This window comes from Zalophus californianus, chromosome 12 (genome assembly GCF_009762305.2).
Source record: "Zalophus californianus isolate mZalCal1 chromosome 12, mZalCal1.pri.v2, whole genome shotgun sequence".
Lineage (NCBI taxonomy): Eukaryota > Metazoa > Chordata > Mammalia > Carnivora > Otariidae > Zalophus > Zalophus californianus.
This window is the reverse complement of record NC_045606.1, coordinates 3,794,518-3,815,306: the sequence shown is the minus strand read 5'-3', so window position 1 is coordinate 3,815,306 and position 20,789 is coordinate 3,794,518. Positions and strand designations below refer to the sequence as shown.

Here is a 20,789-nt window from a genome sequence, read left to right as displayed (position 1 = left end):
AAAGAGCAGACGCCCAACTGACTGAGCCACCCAGGAGCCCCTGGAAACAATGTTTCTTAAGGAGATTCATGTTTTCCAGTTTATCTGTATCTGTTTAGTGAATTCACTGTGACCCCATCAGTGACTAGACAAAGTTTATAAATTACAAGTTCACCATCAAGAGCCTCGAGAAATGTAAAGTCAATACTGTCTGCTAAATGTTCACTTTCAGGGCGCCTGGGGGGCTCAGTCGGTGAAGCATCTGGCTTTTGCTCAGGTCATGATCTCGGGGTCCTGGGATCGAGCCCCATGTTGGGATCCTTGCTCAGCGGGGAGTCTGCTTCTCCCTCTCTCTCTGTGCTCTCTCTCTCTCAAGTAAATAAATAAAATCCTAAAAAAAAATAAATGTTCGCTTTCCTCCTAATTTTATCCCTTTCCTTTCTTCTCCACCCCCCCCCACTTTTTTTAGCTCATTGCTAGTAAAACGATTAGTTAGAAAACAGAGAGTTCCAGAGCACAGCTCCAGGCTGGGGGATGGCTCATCTCTGTTCACGACGACCTTTTATTTTCTCAGGATGCCCTGGAGTGCTAGACTCCCCATATACTCACAGGCTCAGGCTTGCATTGCTTCTTTGGGGTGTGGTTGTCAATTTTCAACTCCTCGGTCATTTCAAATGATCGATTTTTACCAGTTTAGTTAGAAACTGTAAAGGCACTATCAGTTTAAGTGATGGGAAGAGCCAGTTTTGGTGAGGTGGACCTTACCTGTAGTCCCAGTACATGCACTTAAGCATATCTACTTTCCTTCCGAACACAAGACAAAAACCAAATTCTTGTCAGGCTGACTCGGATTTGTGAACAAAATGAAGGTAAAAGGCCCCCTTTTTTTGCAGACACGGTTCTTCTAAAGTAAGACTAGACTGGACAAAAATGGATTTCTTTAAAACAAATATCTTTTTATTCTTGCCTGCTTATAAAATCTTAATGAATGAGCCCTTCCTTCAGGCTTTTCATTACTCACGGGGCCTGGAGAGAACAGTCCCAGCATCTTCATTATTCTGAGGCTTTTATCTGAGATAATGAACGTAAGGCTGCCTTGGTGATCATCATTTCATGGAGTCTGGAGTTTGAAGCAGTTGTGTGAGAGATGTTTCTGGTACTCAAGATGGTTCAGAGCCCAGAGAAGCCACGGGGTAGCGGATCAGTAAAGTATTCATGAGAGCTAAAGAGACAAAAATTCCTCCTGGGGTTTCCAGAAGCATGGCATGGTCACTCTTGCAAAGCTGGTCTCTCTGGACTCACTTTATTTAGATGGGATCAAGACCTCAGAAATATATAATAAAGAAACACTAAATTTTCCGCTTCAGTCTGCACAGCCGTCCCCATGTGTGGGCGCAGCAGGGGACAGTGGAGTATGAAATGAGCAAGTTCTGTCCCCTAGCCCTGGGGCTGTCCACTGCCACATGGGAAAAACCAGGCCAGCAAGGACTGGCTCATCAGGGTGGCGAATGTCAGGGGGGCACCTGCGAACAGGCAGGTAAGGAGCAGAGGCAGTGGTCCCAGAAAACAGATGGAGTTTTGCTTTAGTCAGAGGGTTTCAAGGCATTTCAGGTGAACTGAGTAACTAGGGAAAGCAGGGAAAGAGATGTGCCTGCAGCTTTGCATGCATTCAACACGGGAAAGGCAGGAGTCTGAAAATCTAATTACTAGGAGATAAGTGAATTTGCGGTTTTCAGGGGGAAATGTGTAACTTTTTGTACATTGTGCACAAAATGTGCAATTTTTGTAAATACAGTTGACAAACAGCACGGAGGTTAAGGGCGCTGACAACCCACCCAGTCGAAATTCCACATATAACTTTTGACCCTGCCAAAACTTAACTACTAACAGCCTACCGTTGACCAAAAAGCCTTACCAATCACAGAAATTGTTGATGAACACATATTTTGTATGCTATATGTAGTACAGGCCATATTCTTACAATAAAGTAAACCAGAGAAAAGAAGATGTTCTTAAGAAAACCATTGGGGGTGGGGGGCGGCGCCTGGGTGGCTCAGACAGTTAAACGTCTGCCTTCAGCTCAGGTCATGATCCCAGGGTCCTGGGATCGAGCCCCGCATCGGGCTCCCTGCTCGGCGGGGAGCCTGCTTCTCCCTCTCCCTCTGCCCTCTTCCTACTTGTGCTCTCCCTCTCTACCTCAAATAAATAAATAAATCTTAAAAAAAAAAATCATCAGGAAGAGAAAATGCATTACAGCCCTGTACCGCATTTATTGAAAAAAATCCATGTATAAGTGCGCAGTTCAAATCTGTGCAGTTCCAGGGTCAACGGTACTAATCACATTTCTTTTCTGTGCTAAGGCATTTCCTCTCCTTTAAATGACACACGCTTTGAAGAAATTCTAAAGGCACCTTCATATGCATCCTCTCCCACATGACCTACTTCTTTCACAGATGAGGGGAGCGAAGCCCAGATGTGTCAGGTGGCTCAGGCGGTGGCAGCATCCCCGCCCGAACTCTCAGATCCGCCCCCTGCCCAGAGTCTCTGTATCTCTCCAACTATGAGAGTGGGCGGTGACACAGGACCTTCTGTCTGTGGGTCTTCAAAGAATAAGTGCGTGTCTTGTTTTCAGCGACTATCTCGTTCATTTACAAAATGACTCACTGATGTAAGTAACACGGGGAAAGACAAGAAAACGTGTGAATTAACCAGAGAAAGGAACACTGTTCTTTCTGTGCACCCCAAATAGATTGCTGAGTAATGATGCTGGAGACATTTATGCATTAGTGCCAAAGAGTAATAACGTTTTAGCACTGAAAGGCTCTGCAAGTCATCCGGTCCAGCTCATATCTGGATTTGGCTCCACAGCCTCTGAACACTTTTGAGGGATTGGAACAATCCCTCAAAAGCATCCCCCATCTGCTTTTCCATGGCCACCCAGTTAGTCTTTCTCTCCAGAGGTGACGTGGATGCAGACCATTCACACCAGCATTTGGGGCTCTAGCGGGTGGAGTCTAAAGTGTATCTACCATGGTCAGCACCTCGTGTGACCAGAGTTGTTCTAACAACTGCTTTTGTCTCCCCCGTTATGAGAATCAAGTTAGAACACGTGTTAAAATAGAGACCCTCCTTTTAGGGGCCCACCATTCTTATTATCTATGAACTGTGATTGCTTCTCATTAAAGAAATGGTGCTGTTTTTCTCCCATAGGATAATGTTTTTCTCAGTTGATGGGCTTTCAAAAGACACTCGGCAAATGTCTGATTAAAGATAAATTCAGTACGCAGCTGTTAGGGTTACCAAATTGTAACCGCTCTTAAGTGAAGGCATTTGTTTTAGAAAAGATGAGAGACAATTTTCAGAACCGGTGGTTTATGGATCCCTCCTGGGGTAATGGGCTCTTTGATACCTGAAGTTTATCTTCCCGCAAGACAAATAAAAGGGGTGAGTTTTCTGTCGGCGTAAGAGCAGAATGTGTCTTCTGATCAACACGGAGGCTATTTTATATGCCCTGGTGCACCCCCAAAAGTCCTCTCTAAGAATACTCATTGGCTCATTCTCCTGGAGATGGAGACAGATTGGGGAAGCCATCCACGGGGCTATTTGTCTTCATGCTGTCAGCCTATTTCTACCAGAACAGAGCCCATGTAAGCATTTCGGATGCAGTGTAAGTTTCCTCTGGTAATGGCACCATCGATCATGTTATTGGATGTGGTGAAGATATCTGCCTGCCTTGGGATGAATAGCTTTATTGTATATTGTGACAATTGATTTCCCTTTGGCTAAGGACACAGGCTGGGGATATTTTAGGCCACTGTATTAATGACCAAGCGGCTTTTACCAGATGAATAATGGCCAAAGCCTATGAATGGATAATCTTCTGGAGGACAAAGGGAAACGCAAGCTTTTTTGCAACCCCGGTCTGCCTGAGGCTGGGCAAACTGCCACAGTGGTTTGTGGTATAAACTCAGGGGCTCCTCGCAAGGAAATCTGGTGCCGGGCATCACTTTTAAGAAGCCCAACTGGATGGAGCTCCAGGAGGACAACGGAGGGAGAAAATAGTCTTTGAGTCTTGACTCCGCAGAAGGTGGTGATGTGTTTGACCCTCATGCTAAGCCTGCAGGGCGCCCACAGATCGTCCCCGTTTGCAGGTGAAGAAGCCAAAGAAGCTGAATTAAACAAGGTGACAAGGACTCAGCTGCAAAGTCATCCGCTGAGCTCCAAAGCCAGGGGTTTCCGCACTACTTCTTCAAGGAATTTAGTCTAACCTGACAGCACAAAATGCCGCACAAGGGCATCTGCAAAGACGTTGTCTTCCAACAGAGCCTACAGCCTGCTCTTCCCAGGGGTCTGAGCCCCACACCCAGAGTGACCACTGCGGTTCAAATAGATTTGTGCCACTTCTATCCTAAAGCCCCTTGTGGGGTGCCTCGCTGCTTTAGGATTGAACCTGACCTCTCATGTGGCATAAAGGTCCTTGGTGAGCTTGTGTGCGCCCATCCTCGCAGGTCCCCCGCTCCCTCCTACCTCCAGGCTTGCGGGACTCTCCTAGCCCTTTCACTCCTGCACGGGCCCTGCCCCCGACGACCCTCCTGGTTCCTCCTGCTTCCAGAGCCCTCAGGGTGCTCCTCCCTCCTCTCCCCTGCATTTCTCAGCTCTGGAGGAGCAGGGGCAGGGGGGTGGGTCCCGGTTCCCTCATGGGATCTGTGTTTCTAGAACTCTTCCTGTCTGCCAACTCATCTCATATAGCAGATAGTGAGGATCAGTCAGTATCTGTGGATCGAATGAATGGAACACTTGTAAACCTCCCCTGTGGCTACGCTGTTACAAGATACCCACAGATGTGGCCAGATGTCTGCTACACAGATACAGAAAGGATGTAGAGAAATCAAGTTACTTGATTAAACTCTTAGTCCCCATACCTCGTCGTTGTATCACAGGGCACTCCAAGAATTCATTTCTATAGCACTGATGTCAAGGACTCTTGAGGTCCTGCTCAAAGTAATTTCGTTAAGAAGTCAGCAAAGTAGAATACATTGCAGGGGGCGGGGGGAAATGAAACGTTTAGCAAATTCATCATAAAACCAGGAGCTTTACAAACGTGCACACCCTTCTGCAAAACGACATGACAATATGTATCCAAATCATAAAAATGTCCCAACCCGTTGACCTAATCATCTCACTGCTGGGAATGCATCCAAATGACATGATTCAAAACCAAATAAAGGCCATACACAGGGTAACATTTACCGCCCTCTTACTCAGGATTTCCCCCTATGCTCCTCACTGATGTCATCATAAATTCCAGCAAAGTAGCAGATACCATGTTATTTACAGGACTACCTCCCCTCTAGACTATGAGCTCATTAAGGCCGGGCACCATCACTTGACTCATCTTTGTATCTGCCGTAAAATAAAGAAGACATGCCTCAGTGTTTTCTAAAAGCAACATATACGTGCCCACGCACCCGTATGAGCACACACGTGTGCACACACACACTCCTCTCTAATAATCTAAAAAGAGAGAGAAAAAAAAAGAAGCGCCCAATGTTCAACAAAAGAACACGTTTAATTATGGTGTCTTCCCTGTTCCTGCATCGGAAAACAAGGTGGTTAGGGCTCTGGCTTCTGAGAAGAATCAACAGGGCCATGAGCTTGCCTTAAGAAGCAGGCCAGAGAAGGTTTTCCAGCTGAGGAGAGTTGAACACTGGTCTTCACAAAGAGGGGAGACAAAAGAGAGACTCCTGGTCTGGTCCTCAGTGAGATCAAAGCCACAGTATAAAATGGAAAGGGCCAAACTTGGTGGTCACGAGTTTGTGACCGAAGTCCCCACTTGCCTGAAATTCATGGCTAAATACACTTGACTTTAGGAAACATACAAAAAAAAAAAAAAAAAGAAGAAAGAAAGAAAGAAAGAAAAAAGAAAAGTCACTGTCATACACCTTCTGTCTAGAAGTTTAACTCAGAAAAGAAGTTCTTCATCATCATCAGGTAGCAACCACTTCAAGGCAGTCTGGGTCTCACTTGGTTTACTCATCTTACAGATCGGATTCTGTCCCAATGTTTGAAAACAAAAGTATCCCTTTAAACTGCTGACAAATTTACAAAGAAGAGCTGCTAATGGGAAGATTTCAGGAGGAGATGAAAACAAATGAAGCTCTTGAATTTAAGATTTCACACTTTACTCATCCCTCCTCTTTAGCTAACTTATCAGAAAGGAGACCTGAGAGTCATCCAAGCTTCTCTGATGACCCTGAGGATCTAAACCTGGAACGTGCAACCTTGAACCCAGAACTAGCGCTAGTTAAGGGAGTGAGGAGGAACACTAGGGGACACACAAGAGCTTCTCTAAAGAACAAATGATTAAGGACGCCTGGGCGGCTCAGTCCGTTAAACGTCCCACTCCTGGTTCCTGTTCAGGTCATGATCTCAGGGTCATGAGATCGAACCCCATGTCAGCTCCTCGCACACAGCGAGGAGTCTGCTTGAGATTCCCTCTGCCCGCCCCCCACTCTCTCTCTCTTTCTCTCTCTCTAAAATAAATAAATAAAATCTTTAAAAAGGAAGAAAGAACAAATGACTGATGCTCACTGGGCTTTATGAGCGTTAATGGGATGCCACCTGAATCGCTATTCCCACGACACCAAAATGTAAGTAAAACAGAAGACACATGGAGAAGAAACATGCTAGCACTCTGGAGTTGAGCTCCTGATCAATGTTGGGAAATGCTAACAGAAGTTGAATAAAACTTTTACATTTTTTTAAAACTTTTAAGTAATCTCTACACCCAAAGTGGGCCTCAAACTCATGACACCGAGATCGAGAGTCACACGCTCTTCTCACTGAGCCAGCCAGGCGCCCCTAAAACTTTCACATTTGTAAAAAATTCATTTATGTTATTATTCCTAGGCAAACTGTTGACTAGGAAGTACGTCTGCTGAAAAACAAAACTGTGGTATATTTCTCTTTGCAGGTCGTATTTATTACACTTCTCACTCTTGCTTTGGCTTCTAGGAAGCTTGGAGTCAAATCTGCCGCCCACCTGTCATACTAGGTATGTAGGGTGACAGAGAGCACAAATCACGAGCAACCTTTTTGACTGGCCATGCAAGTCATCTTCTCTCTGCCCCGATAAACACCAAGTATAAAATAAGGCATTTGGAAATGCATCCAATTCTCTGAATGACCTCATGCATGTCTAAAGCCTTGCAGCTCCTGTGTGTGCATCTCCTCTTATAGTTGACTAGGAGGACAATGAGAAAATGCCTGCCTGAGATCGATGGGTCTCCAGGGGTGGTCCCCACACCGACAGTAGGAGCGTGCCACTCTTGATCTCCGGGTGGAGTTCAAGCCCCATACTGGGCATAAAGCTTACTTAAAAAAACAAAACAAAACAAAACAAAACATGTGGGGATGCCTGTGTGGCTCAGTCAGTTAAGTGTCTGCCTTCGGCTCAGGTCATGATCCTAGGGTCCAGGGATCGAGTCCCACATCGGGCTCCTTGCTCAGCAGGGGGGACGGCTTCTCCCTCTGCCTGCCGCTCCCCCTGCTTGTGCTCTCTCTCTCTGACAAATAAATACATTTTAAAAATCTTAAAAAAAAATTTAAAATGCTAATTTTCAGGCCCCAGGCCAAACCTTCCAGGTTAGGAACTCCAGCAGGGGTGCGCAGCAGGTCTGTGTTTCAATAAGTCCTGGAAGCAATTCTGATGCTCACCAGGGTTGAGCTGCATCTGGGTGAAAGGTGCATCCTGAAGTCTGGGCTTCCACATGAGCACAGTACCAACCTTCATGAGACCTGCAAGCACCTAGCGACCCTCATTCTCCCTGCATTTGCAGCCCCAGGTCCTGGGAAGTTGAATCATAAAAAGGAAGAGTCTAGAATAACTAGAAGTGTGCAGTTGAAGGAGGCAGAGAGGTATCCACAATGCAAGTGAAGAATAACTCGACAAGGGGTAGTGCGGGGAGCTTGACTCCCATTCCAGGTACAGGGGGAGCTCGAGCACGGAAGTCTGTGAGAAGCCATCCCCCCTGGTTGGGTTTGTACGTCTGTTATTCTTTACAACTTCCTACCTCCTAAAGGTCAGTAACAGTATATACTTAGAAGGGTCTCAGCTTCAACAGGCTTAATTAGAAGATTTCATAGTTATCAAGGGCATGAGACCAGGATTTGAAAAGGCAGTCTCTGAGGAAAGATGAAAGGATATGTATTCAGACTAGCCTTAGGCGTGAGTCATGGAAAATTACAAAACTTACACTTTTTTTATTAAAGGTTTTATTTATTTATTTGAGAGAGAGAGAGAGAGAGAGAGAGTGCACACAAGCAGGGGGAGGGGCAGCGGGAGAGGGAGAAGCCGACTCCCCCCTGAGTGCAGAACCCAACGTGGGGCTCAATCCCAAGACTCTGAGATCATGACCTGAGCCTAAGTCAGATGCTTAACCAACTGAGCCACCCAGGCGCCCCAACTTTGTCAATCTTTTTAAGAGATTGTCAATACTTCCAGCAGCAGTATGGAGGTGTATTTTAAATAGCACAAAACTCACCCATTGTAAGTATACAATTTAATAATTTTAGTAAATTTATTTGTGTAACCATCATAACAACCCAACTTATAAATATTCCATCACCTCAAAATCCCCTCATGGCCATTTGCAGAGAATTCCCTCTCTGACCCCAGGGCTAGGCCACCAGGGAGGGGCTTTCTCCCTATGTAAATCTGACTACTGTAGACCTTCCAAAAAAATAGAATCATACAGCAGGTTGTCTTTTATGATTGGCTTCTTTCATTTAGAATGAGTTTTTGAGGTTCATTCCTTTGTTGTTGCACATATCATTACTCATTTTTTACTGGTGAATTATATTCCATCGTGTGCTTATACCACATGTTGTTTATCCATTTACCAGTTAATGCACATTTGGAGTATTTCCATTTTCTTTATCTTTTTTTGGTTATTAAGGATAATACTGCGATGAACATTTACATACGTATCTTTATGTGGACACATGTTCTCATTTTTGTGGACATATAGTAAGTTTTTGTTAAGTATCATAAGGTTTTTTGTTGGTAGTGCTTGTTTAATTCTTTTGAATTCTGTTGTGCTCAAAGAACATACTTTATGTGATTGTCCTTTATATTAATATAGTAAGACTTGTGGGTGCCTGGGTGGCTCAGTTGGTTAAGCGACTGCCTTCGGCTCAGGTCATGATCCTGGAGTCCCAGGATCGAGTCCCACATCGGGCTCCCTGCTCAGCGGGGAGTCTGCTTCTCCCTCTGACCCTCTTCCCTCTCGTGCTCTCTATCTCTCATTCTCTCTTTCTCTGAAATAAATAAATAAAATCTTAAAAAATATATATATAGTAAGACTTGTTTATGTCCTGACAAATGGTCTGCCCTAGAGAGTGTGCACCTGCACTTGTAAAGAATTCTTCAGTGGTTGGGTACTATTTTTCACACATATGTCAGGTCAAGTTACTTAAGTGTCATTCAAGTCTTCTATAGCCTTGCTAATTTTCTGTCTAGTTTTTCTATGAATTATTGGATGGTTTGTTGAAATTTCTATCTACAGTTATTTGAAGTTTCTAGCTCTCCTTTGAATTGTGTCCATTTTTACCTTATGTATTTGGGGGCTGTGTTACTAAGTGCATATACATTTTTGTTTGTTTTCTGCAAGTTTCCTGGATTTTAATCTTCTGTTTCTCTCTGACTACCTTTTTTAAGTTAGATAAATATTTTTAGTGTGCCATGTTTAATTCTTTTGTTGGTTTTAATTACTGTTCTAAGAATTAAAATATGCATCTCGATTTATCACAATCTACTTTAGAGTAATTCTAATTTAATTTCATTAAAACAGGAAATCCAATTTTCTTTCTCTCATGTCTTTGTACCAAGAATAGGCCCTGGAAGTAGTGGGGAGTGGCAGTACTCAAAACTCACTGAGAAGATGTGTCTCTCCGATCAGTGGAACAGGAGAAGGACATTGAGATCCAAAGAGAGTTGGGAATCCCCATTATGGTTTTCTCTCTTTTTTATCTCTCAGCTTCGTTTTTATGTGTTGGAGTTGTTTAGTCATTTATGAGATTTATGTGTTGCATTTTTTCCTATATATATGGGCTGCTTTGCCCTGGCTTAATGAGCGTTGTTTGACGAACAGAGGTTCTTAATTTTAACAAAGTCCAATTTATCAATTCCTTTCATCATGGTTGATGTTTTTAGTGTCCTTTTAAATTAATCTTTGCCTACTCAAAATCATAACGGTGGTCTCCTATGTTTTCCTCTAAAAGCACTGTTAGTCTAACTTTCATATTTAAATGCTATCTGGAATTGATCTTTTTGTACAGTGTGAGGTAGAAGGCAAGGTAGCTTATATCTCATACCCAGCCTCACCTCACACCATTAATTGGAAAGGTCCCCCATCCCACTTTACTGCAGCACCAGCCTAATCGTACACCTAGTGATCTTTATGTCTGTGTCTTTTCTGATTCTATTCTGCTCCCAGTTGTCAGTCTTTTTATCTTCGAGACAATATCACAGTATGTTATTTACTTTCATACATTTTCCAGCTTTGTTGTTCTCCTTCAGCATTTCACTGGCTAGTTTTTAACTTTTATATTTCCGTGTGGATTTTAGAATCAGTTTGGTAATACCCACACATGTACACACATACACAACATCATTTTTGTTGTTTTGTTTTTTGCTTTTTTTACTGGAATTGTGCTGAAACAAGAGCTTCCTTTGAGGCAGACTGACATTTTTCACATTATTGAGTCTTCCCATGATGAACATGCTATATTCTTCCATTTATTTAGGACTTCTTTAGTTTCTCTCAATAAAGCTTTAGGATTTTTAAATGTGGCAATCATGCCAAATTTTGTTAGATTTACTTCTAAGTATTTAATATGTATGATGTTACTTGAAAGATTAGTTTTTATTTTTTAATTTTTTTATCTTTTGTTTCTCCCTTTTATTTTTTATTTAAATTCAATTAATTAACATATAGTGTATTACTAGTTTCAGAGGTAGAGTTCAGTGATTCATCAGTCTTATATAACACCCAGTCCTCATTACATCATGTGCCTTCTTTAAGGTCCATCACCCAGTTACCACGTCCCCCACTCCCTGCCCCCCAGCCACGCTTAGTTTGTGTCCTATGATTAAGAGTCTCTTGGGACACCTGGGTGGCTCAGTTGGTTAAGTGTCTGCCTTCGGCTTAGGGTCCGGGACTGAGTCCCACATCGGGCTCCTTGCTCGGCAGGGAGCTTGCTTCTCCCTCTGCAGCTCCCCCTGCTTGTGCTCTCTTTCTCTCTAACAAATAAATAAATAAAATCTTTATTTAAAAAAGAGCCTCTTATGGTTTGTCTCCCTCTCTGATTTCATCTTATTTTATTCCCCCCCTTCCGCTATGATCCACTCTGTTTTGTTTCTTAAATTCCACATAGGAGTGAAATCATTTGACAATTGTCTCTCTCTGATTGACTTAGCATAATACCCTCTAGTTCCACATCATTGCAAATGGCAAGATTTCATTTTTTTGATGGCTGAGTAATATTCCATTGTATATATATACTACACGAAAGATTAATTTTTAATTCATTTCTACTGATTGCTGGTATATACAAACATGGCTGATTTTTACATATTGAGACCTTGTACAACAACTCTGTATCAAGGATTAATTCTGATATTTGTAGTTTCCTTTAGATTTTTAATGGACAAAAATCATGTCATTTTTAAATAGCAACCAAGCATTTCCAAAAGACTGGTGTTATTTCTTTGGTAAAGATTTTGGAAAGAGTCAATGGTGAGGCCAAATGAGAGTACGTTTTTCCTTGTGAGAAGGATCTTGATATGAATCTCTCTCTCTCTCACACACACACACACACACACACACACACACACACACACACACCATTCGGTTCTGTCCAACTCACTACACGTGGTTTAATTATGATTTTATGCTACTCTTTGGGATACACGAGAGAAAAAAATACCCCTCTAATTCTTAGTCAGTGTTTCTCACATATTTTTCATGAAAGTGCTTCTAATAATTTGAAGTCTCAGTATTTTTCTTACAAATTTTATAAAAGTTTTCATTTTCTTCTCCAAAAAAATATTTATTTTCTTGGGGAAATAAAGCTGCCAAGAACTAGTCAACCCTGGAACAATGTGTGGGTTTAGGGAACTGACCTCTGCATAGTCAAAAATCTGTGTATAACTTTTGACTCCCCAAAAACTTAACTGCTCACAGCCTACGGTTGATCAGAAGCCTTACCGATAACACAAAGAATTGATGAACACATATTTTGTATGCTGTATGTGTTATATTCTGTACTCCTCCAAGAAAGTAAGCTAGAGAAGAGAAAATGTTAAGAAAATCATGAGGAAGCAAAGATACATTTATAGGACTGTCTTGTATTTATTGGGGAAAAAATCTGCATATAAGTGGACCCACACAGTTTAAACCCATGTCATTCAAGGGTCAACTGTGTTGTTAAGGGCAACGATACTGCAGTGAGATGTACAGTCTTCACACCCAGGGCCTTAGTGCTCTCAAAGTACCTCATACCACCTTGGGTATGCTATTCCCCTTTAGAGAATCAGAGCTGATTCTAACAAGGCCCAGAGTCAAGGTCATGCCCCGCTCACATGCATGAAGGAAGAACATGCACACGTGCAGAACAGAGTCTCCTGATTTTTAAAATCACAAGTGTTCTGAGACTAACAGGCTTAAGTGGAATGAGTGCTGTGAACCTCACCTCTGAAGTGCCCCTGTCTCCAGAGCAAATCTGAAATCCTGAAAGTCCATATAAATAACATTTGCTGTTTGTGTCACTGGGAGAAAGAAAAAAAAAAAAAAAAACAACAACAACAGTGCCACACAAGCCATTTAATCAAAAGAAAATCCTTGGCAGATTGAGCTATACAAGTCACCAAAGTGAATATATTAAGTTGTACTTGATTTGTGATCATTTATTTATATCCCATGCATTCTTGGTTTCAAACTTTTGCACCTTTGACGCAATTGACTTTGGCAGCTTGCAACTGATCTGTAGTTTTCCCTTTGTTGGGAGAAGGAAGTATTTAATGCTACAGGTGAAGACATTAGAGTATGCAGAGTAAAGGCCTGTTTCCTGAGATCGGGACTTAAAACCTTCATATTCCATCCAATCTACGTCTAATTTTGTCTAAGGCATTGTTTTTGATGTCCTACAATCTTGGAGTCCACGTGTAATATTTTCTTATAACAACATTGTTTTGTGTATGCGGGTGGCAGAGATGGACAACCATAAATTATTCACTAATCTCAGTTAGTTATTACAGAGTATTCAAGTTCAACAGAAACCCTTCTCATTTTTCAAGCCAATCTTTTGGTAAGAATTCCAAACACCATTTAACCTGTCAAGGTTAAATATTATAGATGGCAGAAAGCCTTTCTATCTGGTGAATATGTTATATGATTAGGCTCATTTAAACTTCTTTCTACTTGGTACTCCTGAAAATAAGAAGTTGTTGATGTTTTGACATAACTGGATCAAAATCTTTTTCTTTTTTTATTTGACAGAGAGAGAGACAGACACGGCGAGAGAGAACCCAAGCAGGGGGACTGGGAGAGGGAGAAGCTGAGCAGGGAGCCCGATGCGGGGCTCGATCCCAGGACCCCGGGACCATGACCTGAGCCGAAGGCAGACACTTGACGACCGAGCCACCCACGAGCCCGTGGATCAAAACCTTTTAATACAAATCCTTCTTGAATCCGGTTTTAGAAAACATATTTATGCTCCTTCTAAGAATCTCTAGTATCCCATATCCCCAAATCCTGCCCTATTCCATCCCATGCTGTCTACCAAAGTGAGAATCCTTAAAATTTTAGCATATGCACACCAAGAAGGAATTAATTCAAGAACGAACCGGTGACCACCACAGGGGAGGGAGTGGGGGAGAGGAGAGACAGGTGAAGGGGATTAAGAGATACAAACTTTCAGTTATAAGATCAATGTCATGGAGATGGTAAAGAAGAATTAATCCAGATAATTTCTAAACAGAGTCCACTGACTCTCTACCCTGACTGGGATAAATCCTAAGCGCAAACAGACCTACAAAGAAAAATCTTGAACTGTACTCGGTAGGCTTCATGCTGGTGGTGATATAAATAGAAGGTCTCCGGAGTGTATGATGGGAAGGAACAAAGAAATAAAAGCGCTGATGGCACTGGATTATGTACAGCAGAGATGGGGACCAGTGGGAACAAAGACAGAGACCAAAAGAGATAAAGCAAAAATGGCAAAATGTTCATGAAAGGTAAATGGAGTGAAGGGTCTACACCTGTTCATTGCACAAGCATTTCAAGTTCTCTGTGGATTTGAAACCTTTACCAAGTTTCAAGGACTAGAGCTTCCTCAGAGATTGAAATCACATCTTCCCATCCTTTGGAAATATCCAAACACAGATACTCTATCGAGGGCCAAAATGTTGTTTCTTATCGTGCTCGGCAAGAGACAACACACAGTATTTGGATATTCAAGGTAACCAGATATTCGACAGCCCACATTTAAGCCTTCCACTGAATAGCACTGACTCCATGAGAGGTGACTTGTGCAGTGTGCTTCCCTGTCCACGAGCAGGTACTGCAGCCTGGACAGGAGCCGCCCTGATCTCCTGATGGACGCCAGGTGCCCACTGGCTCCTCAGCAGGCTCGCTTCACCCCACGCCCCCTCGAGGGCTGCCGGCCTCTCTACCTGCCTCCCGTTCCCCACCCCGACTCCATTCCTGCCAGTCCTAACTGACCCTCCCAGAGATGCCCCCCAGACGCTAACAAGAGCTGTGTCACCGTCCCCGCCACCTACCAAGCCCGCATCGCAGGGCCTCCTGCTTGGGCCAGTAACCCCCGCAGTGACGAGCTGATCACCTCTCGAGCCGACCACCTTCTCCGACATGCTCAGGTCAGGGAAATGCTCCCATCTTTCTGAGCCAATCTGTGGCTCTGACCTTGAGGCCTAGCACCACGCCCTGGGGCCACACAGACACCACCCAAGATCCCTCCTTCAGGGAAGGGACTCAAACTCTTGAAGACCTGATCATGAATCCAGAGTCAGCTCGCCTCCAACTCAACTACCTCATCCAGCCGCCCTCTCGAGCCATCATTGGTAAGCCCACTGTCCCTGGGAATGCACTCTTGTCAAATACCCTCTTAAAACGTGATCCCCAGAACAGCGCTCAGTACTTCAAGGTACAAAGTCATTCTCGTTATTTAGGGTGAGGAAACGCTCTCCCTTTATCAGTTATGATCAAGGACATCTTGCCATTTCTTTTTCATAAAGCAGATGAGGCTTTTGATCTACCACGGCTCTCACTGGAGAGGGGGTGCTCTTCCTGCCTAATTTACTTATGAAAAATATTTAATTATGTCCAAAGTTTAATTCACTTAGTAATGAAAAGTAAATGAGCCCAACCGGCATGTTTGATTTGTCTTGGAAAGAGAGAAACTGCTTTGCAAGAACAAAGTTAAATGAAAGTAAGGGACTCTCCTCGCTCTGGAAATTGAATTTCTCCCCCAAGCGCTTCTTGGGTCTTCTGTAGAGCACGGGGCTGACACCAGCAAGAGCGTGCACGCCTCCGTGCACAACAGCTCCCAACTGTCCCCCTGGGGCCCCCGACTGTGCGGACGCGTGTTCAAACACACACATGCATGCATCTTTCATCGACCACGAAGCAGGCAGTGAACTTGGGGTGAACTGGGAGGCAAGTGGGAGGCAGCCCTGCGCTCGACCTGCGGCTCACGTACCATTTTTGCAGATGGGGCAGCACTGGTCAGGCTCGTACACGGGGTCCACACACTCCGTCTGAGGACACGCTGACACGGTGCACAGCACCTCCCCGTTGGCTTCACAGCGGCACCGCTCACACGGAGACACCTGAAACACAAGCCCACGGTCAGGGTCAGACCTCCCGCCAACCTCCCCATACAAACGCACGTCTTCCCTCCCGCCAGACTTTCTGTGAAGACGCCCAAATGTTCGAGGAATGTGAAACGGGATCCAGCCCGGTGGTTTGCAAAGGGCAAAGCCAGGGTGCTGGAGCGGAGCGGGTTTCCCTCGGAAGGACCCTTGTCCACAGCGCTGCCAGGTGCCACCCAGCTAGCCTGGGACACTGCCACACCGGAGCTGAGCAGATAGCAGAGGGGGATGGGACGGGCCAAGGCAAGGAGGTACCTGGCCAGGAGGTGGCTGAAGATGACCTCACGTAACCCTCACAGCAGCACTAAAATACCTCTCTCGGATTCTCGCCCTGTGTACTGATGAGGATGCAGAAGGGGGGAATGCAGCTTGCCAAGGGACCCGACTCCAGAGCTCAGGCAGGCGCTCCCTCTCTCCCCCACCGCCTCCAGGGGGCCCTCCCTCTGCCACCCAGGGCGCTGGAGCCTTCTCTGCACTGCACTGGCCCAAATTCTACCTCTCGGATCACTCCAGTCAAGCACAATGGAATTCCTGGAAAGGCTGCACGCCACCAACTTGATCCTGCCACGGTGACACGCAGGCTGTGATGCGGATGATTTTTTTTTCCTGGAAATCACCACTAGAGTGATTTTCCATCGGGGTTGACCCAGGACAAAGCAGAAACGGCATATGCAGAGCCAGCAGCCAGCAGCAGAAGCCGCTACATGGAAATGGACGGTTTAAAAGATAGTGGAGGTGGCGGTGGGGGGGGGGGGTTGTCAGGCTGAGCGCCCTGGGCAGGGGGGTCCTGGGCACTCTGCATACCACACCCTAACCAACCAGCACTTGTAAGGGAGAGAACACTCCCTTACAACACTCACAGATGCCTCCTCCGTCTAGCCAACGCCAAAAATTAACAACTCAAATCTCTACCAAATACACTGGTAATCTCACGAAGCAAAAGCTCAGTTTGTATTTAAACGTAAAGGCTCTTGTCCAGCTCTAGACCACTGTCAACCTGGCTGGGAGTGAGGGCTGAGGTGTATGAGTGTGAGTGTGAGTGTGTGTGGGTGTGAGTGAGCGGCCCAGGGTAAAATGTTGAGCTGGTGTGCAGGACAGCCTTAGAAGCTGAAGCCAATCTTGCAACAACACAAGGGCGCATTTTCCAGGAGCGCTTTGGGCACCATGAGGCTTTCTTGCTACTGTAACGAACTTTGCTTTTTGTTGCTACTGTCTTTTCTTCCTGCCAGCTACTAATTCCCCCTTCAGCCTGTAGCATCCTTCTGTCGAGGGTGGATTTACTTAGCAAGCAGGATAAGGAAAGGATCGTGAGTTTTCAAAGCAGAGACCTTGAGCTGCAAGAGACATGGTTCATTGCGTGTCCGAGCCTTCAGTGCAAGGACTCGGACCGAAGCCACACAGCACAGACAGGGTGGATTAGATGGTGGGGAGCCAGGCAGGCCCCCTGGCCCCAGAAGAGGTAAGGACAGTCCCATCTAGAGGACAGTCCCATCTAGAGGGCAGGCTCGTCCGAAAGGAACAAGAGGGTCAGCAATCGTCGGGGTCTGTCCTCAAGAAAGGGGCACAGCCCGGCACCACCCCCACGTAGGCTACACTGCAGGGATGCAGGAAGAAGCTCCACGTTGGTTTGGGAATTTGAAAGAAGGGGAGACCAGGCCTCCCGGCTGTCCCCGAGGAGAGCTCCAGGAAAAACCACAAAGGAGCAGGTGTGGGTCACAAAGACTGCGGACACTCGGGAAGCAGGACTAGAGGCGGCCTCACCCTGCAGCTCCCCACACAAGGGAGCACATCCTGGGCAAGACAGCCCGGAACCTCCTGCTCCTGGCTCTGCAAGCTCACGGTGTCCACGGCACAGAGCGAAGCTCGGACCATGGATGCCCACAGCCCGGACTGCTACCTTCTTAAAGGTTCTGCAACTTGATCAGAAGTTCTACTGTGAGCTTTGCTATCACAGAACATTTACAAATCCTGATTCAGCTCTTTGGAGATGTGTTCATGTCTCAAACATATGAGTTGAGGGGCGCCTGGGTGGCTCAGTCGGTTAAGCATCCGACTCTTGGTTTCAGGTCAGGTCATGATCTCAGGGTCCTGGGATCGAGCCTCAGGTAGGGCTCCATGCTCAGCATTGAGTCTGTTTGGGATTCTCTCTCCCCCTGCCCTGCCCCCTGCTCGCTCGCTCTTTCTGTCTCAAATAAATAAACCTAAAATAAATATATATATATATATATACACACATACATACGAGTTGAGGCTCAGAAGCAGGACCACCACAAACCAGAACGTCACACGCAGGCCTCACCTCCTACCACCTGCTCTGCCTGTCCTCACCACACCCCACGCGGGGCTCCTGTCCCTCACACAGGAGGCTCAGCTCTGCTGAGTCCCACACGGAGCCAGGCGGCCAAGCCCCGCCCATCCCCCGAGATGGCACCGTGTCCACAGCAGTCTCACCTGGGCAAAGGCCCCCACACGCTGTTCATAGGAATCCTGCCTGCTCTGAGTCAGAGCTCCCCGCCTGAGCACGGTTCCCGGGACCCCTGCCCAGGACGGGGGTGACCTAATAGAACTCTCCAGTGTCCCGTCGGTGGCCGGTCCCAGGGCATGGGGTGGCCCCAATCCCACCCCAGAGACCTCCCGCTGGGCCCCTCTGCCCGTCTCTGCGTGTCTGGCTCTGATCACTGAGGGTCAGGCTTCACCCCCCTCTCCGCTGGGAAGCACAGGTGCAGCCGGCCCCTCCCCTCCTTAAGCCCATCACCTCATTTCCCACCCATGTGAACTCAGCGGCTGGCCCAGGAAGACGCAGCCACACGAGCTCAGCGTCACCGAGTCACAGAGGAGAGGTGTGACAGGACCCCGCTGGACTCAGGACAGCTGAGGTCTCCCTGCTGCCAGTCCCACCCCACCTCTGCACCCCCGACTCCCACACCAGCGCTGTCGCTGGGTCTGTCCGATCCTCAGGAGAGCACCTTCTGCTCAGGCTCCTCTACGGGGGATCCACCGGGGTCCTCCCCAGACTGAGATGGGGGGAGGCTACCCAGAAGCCTGGCAGCCTCAGCCCCGGGTCTCAACACAGGGCTCGGGTCAGCAGTCATGGGGTGCAGCTGGCATTCCGGGTGCCCGTGACCCTCTTTCCGGCTTATTTCATCACGTCACATGTATGGCTGGAGCCCCCCCCAACCCTGCGCCCCCCACAGCAGCAGGTGCAGGGAGCTGACTCCAGCAGCCAGGACTCTGGTGGAGGTTTGTCTGCCCCATGAGGGGATTCTGACTCTAGCCACAGGAGAGGATTCTGACTCTAGCCACCGGGTCGGAGCAGTCCCAAAGCTACAGAGTCCTCACCCACCAGCACGGGCACCAGAGGGCCTCCTGCCATCCCCTGGGTTCCTTGTCCCACCGTGGAAGTTAAAAGTGAGCGTGCCCTGTGCGTTACTGAGTCTGCGACCAACAACATGAACTCTCCAGGTGCATTTCTGCAGTCAGGCAAGGCAATCCTTTCTCTGCTTCCAAAGCTGTTCGGTCCCCAAAAGACATTTTACCAGGGGTAACCTAACTTTGTAACAGTAGCCCCTCTCATTAGCAAATCACAGCCCACATTCTGTACGGCCTGCCTTGTGACAGAAATACCCTTCTCTGCCATCCTCCAGTTACAAACCCAAGTTCTGAATAGACAGAATTTAGACACAGAGCCTAGAAGAACAGCCGGGCATGTGAGGAAAAGTCCCCCTTCTCGGGGCACCCACTGTGTGCCAGGAGGAGGCAGGACTTGTGTCGGGTAAAGAGAATAGGAATTGGGAGTGAGACTAAAGACAAGCTCCGTGGTATGTGTTCAGTCATCCCCGTCCTGAAACCAGACGGATGAAGACCACTTCCGCCATGTTTCTGGAAGGGAAGAGCATGGGCGGGAGCTGGGCTGGTTAGCAAGAACGGCAGCGGGTCAAGTGCCCTGGGGCCAGCCTCAGATCCAGGGTCCAGGCTGAGGGCGCTGGCCTCGCTTACTCGGCCAAATTATTATCTTCAAAGTGGATCCAAGAAATTTACCCTCAAGCCTGAGGCAAAGCAATGAAGGACCGACCCATCTGAGCATGTTCTCAGTGAAGCGACCCTAAACACAATGCACGACAGAGGCTCCAGAGAGCTATTAACTTGAGGGTAGCTCATAATTAGGCCCTCGTAATGCTCACTAATTATACACATGGCTATATCACATGTACGTTGGCTGTAAGGGCCATAAAATAAAGATTGCACCTCTTTCGAAACAAATAAGCAGGAACAGGAACCGTAATTTATAGGTGAGGCAGTTCTCAAATGTGAAATGATGCCTACTGAAACGGATATGGTGTAGGTCGAGTGCCCTATACGGACAAGTTAAAGATCTATACGAGAGTGGGACAGAGGTTGAGTGGGTTGCTTCTAAACGAGGAGTATATAAGCAGCTCTACAGTGTATCACCTGTATTTCACATTAATGAACTCAGCTTCAATGAGGTGTCAATCTGTAGGAAGCACTGCCTTGTATAATTTCGTAACCGTGATTATAATCATTATCACCAGGAGAAGGACCAGGCTCTGAAATATTGCCGAAAGCGCGCTGAATGGGGAATCCTGGTCTTGTCTGTGTCCCAAATCTCTTTTCCCGCGGGAGGGCAGAAACTCACTCCATCCTTCCTACAGAGCAGATTCGCTCACTGTGCACCAGAAGACCCGCCTTCTTTCCTCAAGTCCAGCTACAACACACCCTCCTGTTGTGCTGCCTAAAAGGACCACTGGCTGGGCGAGAGGCAGACAATGCCATGTGGCACCTGAATCCGGTTGCCTCAGTGACAACCACTGCTATATTCCAATCTGGAACTTTCTGCTGT

At 46.4% G+C, this 20,789-nt stretch overlaps 1 protein-coding gene across 4 annotated transcripts in view; it reads right to left on the bottom strand.

The window, feature by feature from the left end:
* VWC2 (von Willebrand factor C domain containing 2) overlaps positions 1 to 20,789 on the bottom strand; it is a 133,148-nt gene that overhangs the window by 93,626 nt on the left and 18,733 nt on the right. For all 4 annotated transcript variants that reach the window (XR_003516669.2, XR_003516668.2, XR_003516670.2 and 1 more), the window contains exon 3: positions 15,760 to 15,889. Coding sequence is in view for 1 of the 4 variants with exons in the window: in XM_027575073.2 (XP_027430874.1) it covers positions 15,760 to 15,889 (130 nt within the window). In the remaining 3 variants the exon portion in view is untranslated. The remainder of the gene's footprint in view (positions 1 to 15,759; positions 15,890 to 20,789) is intronic.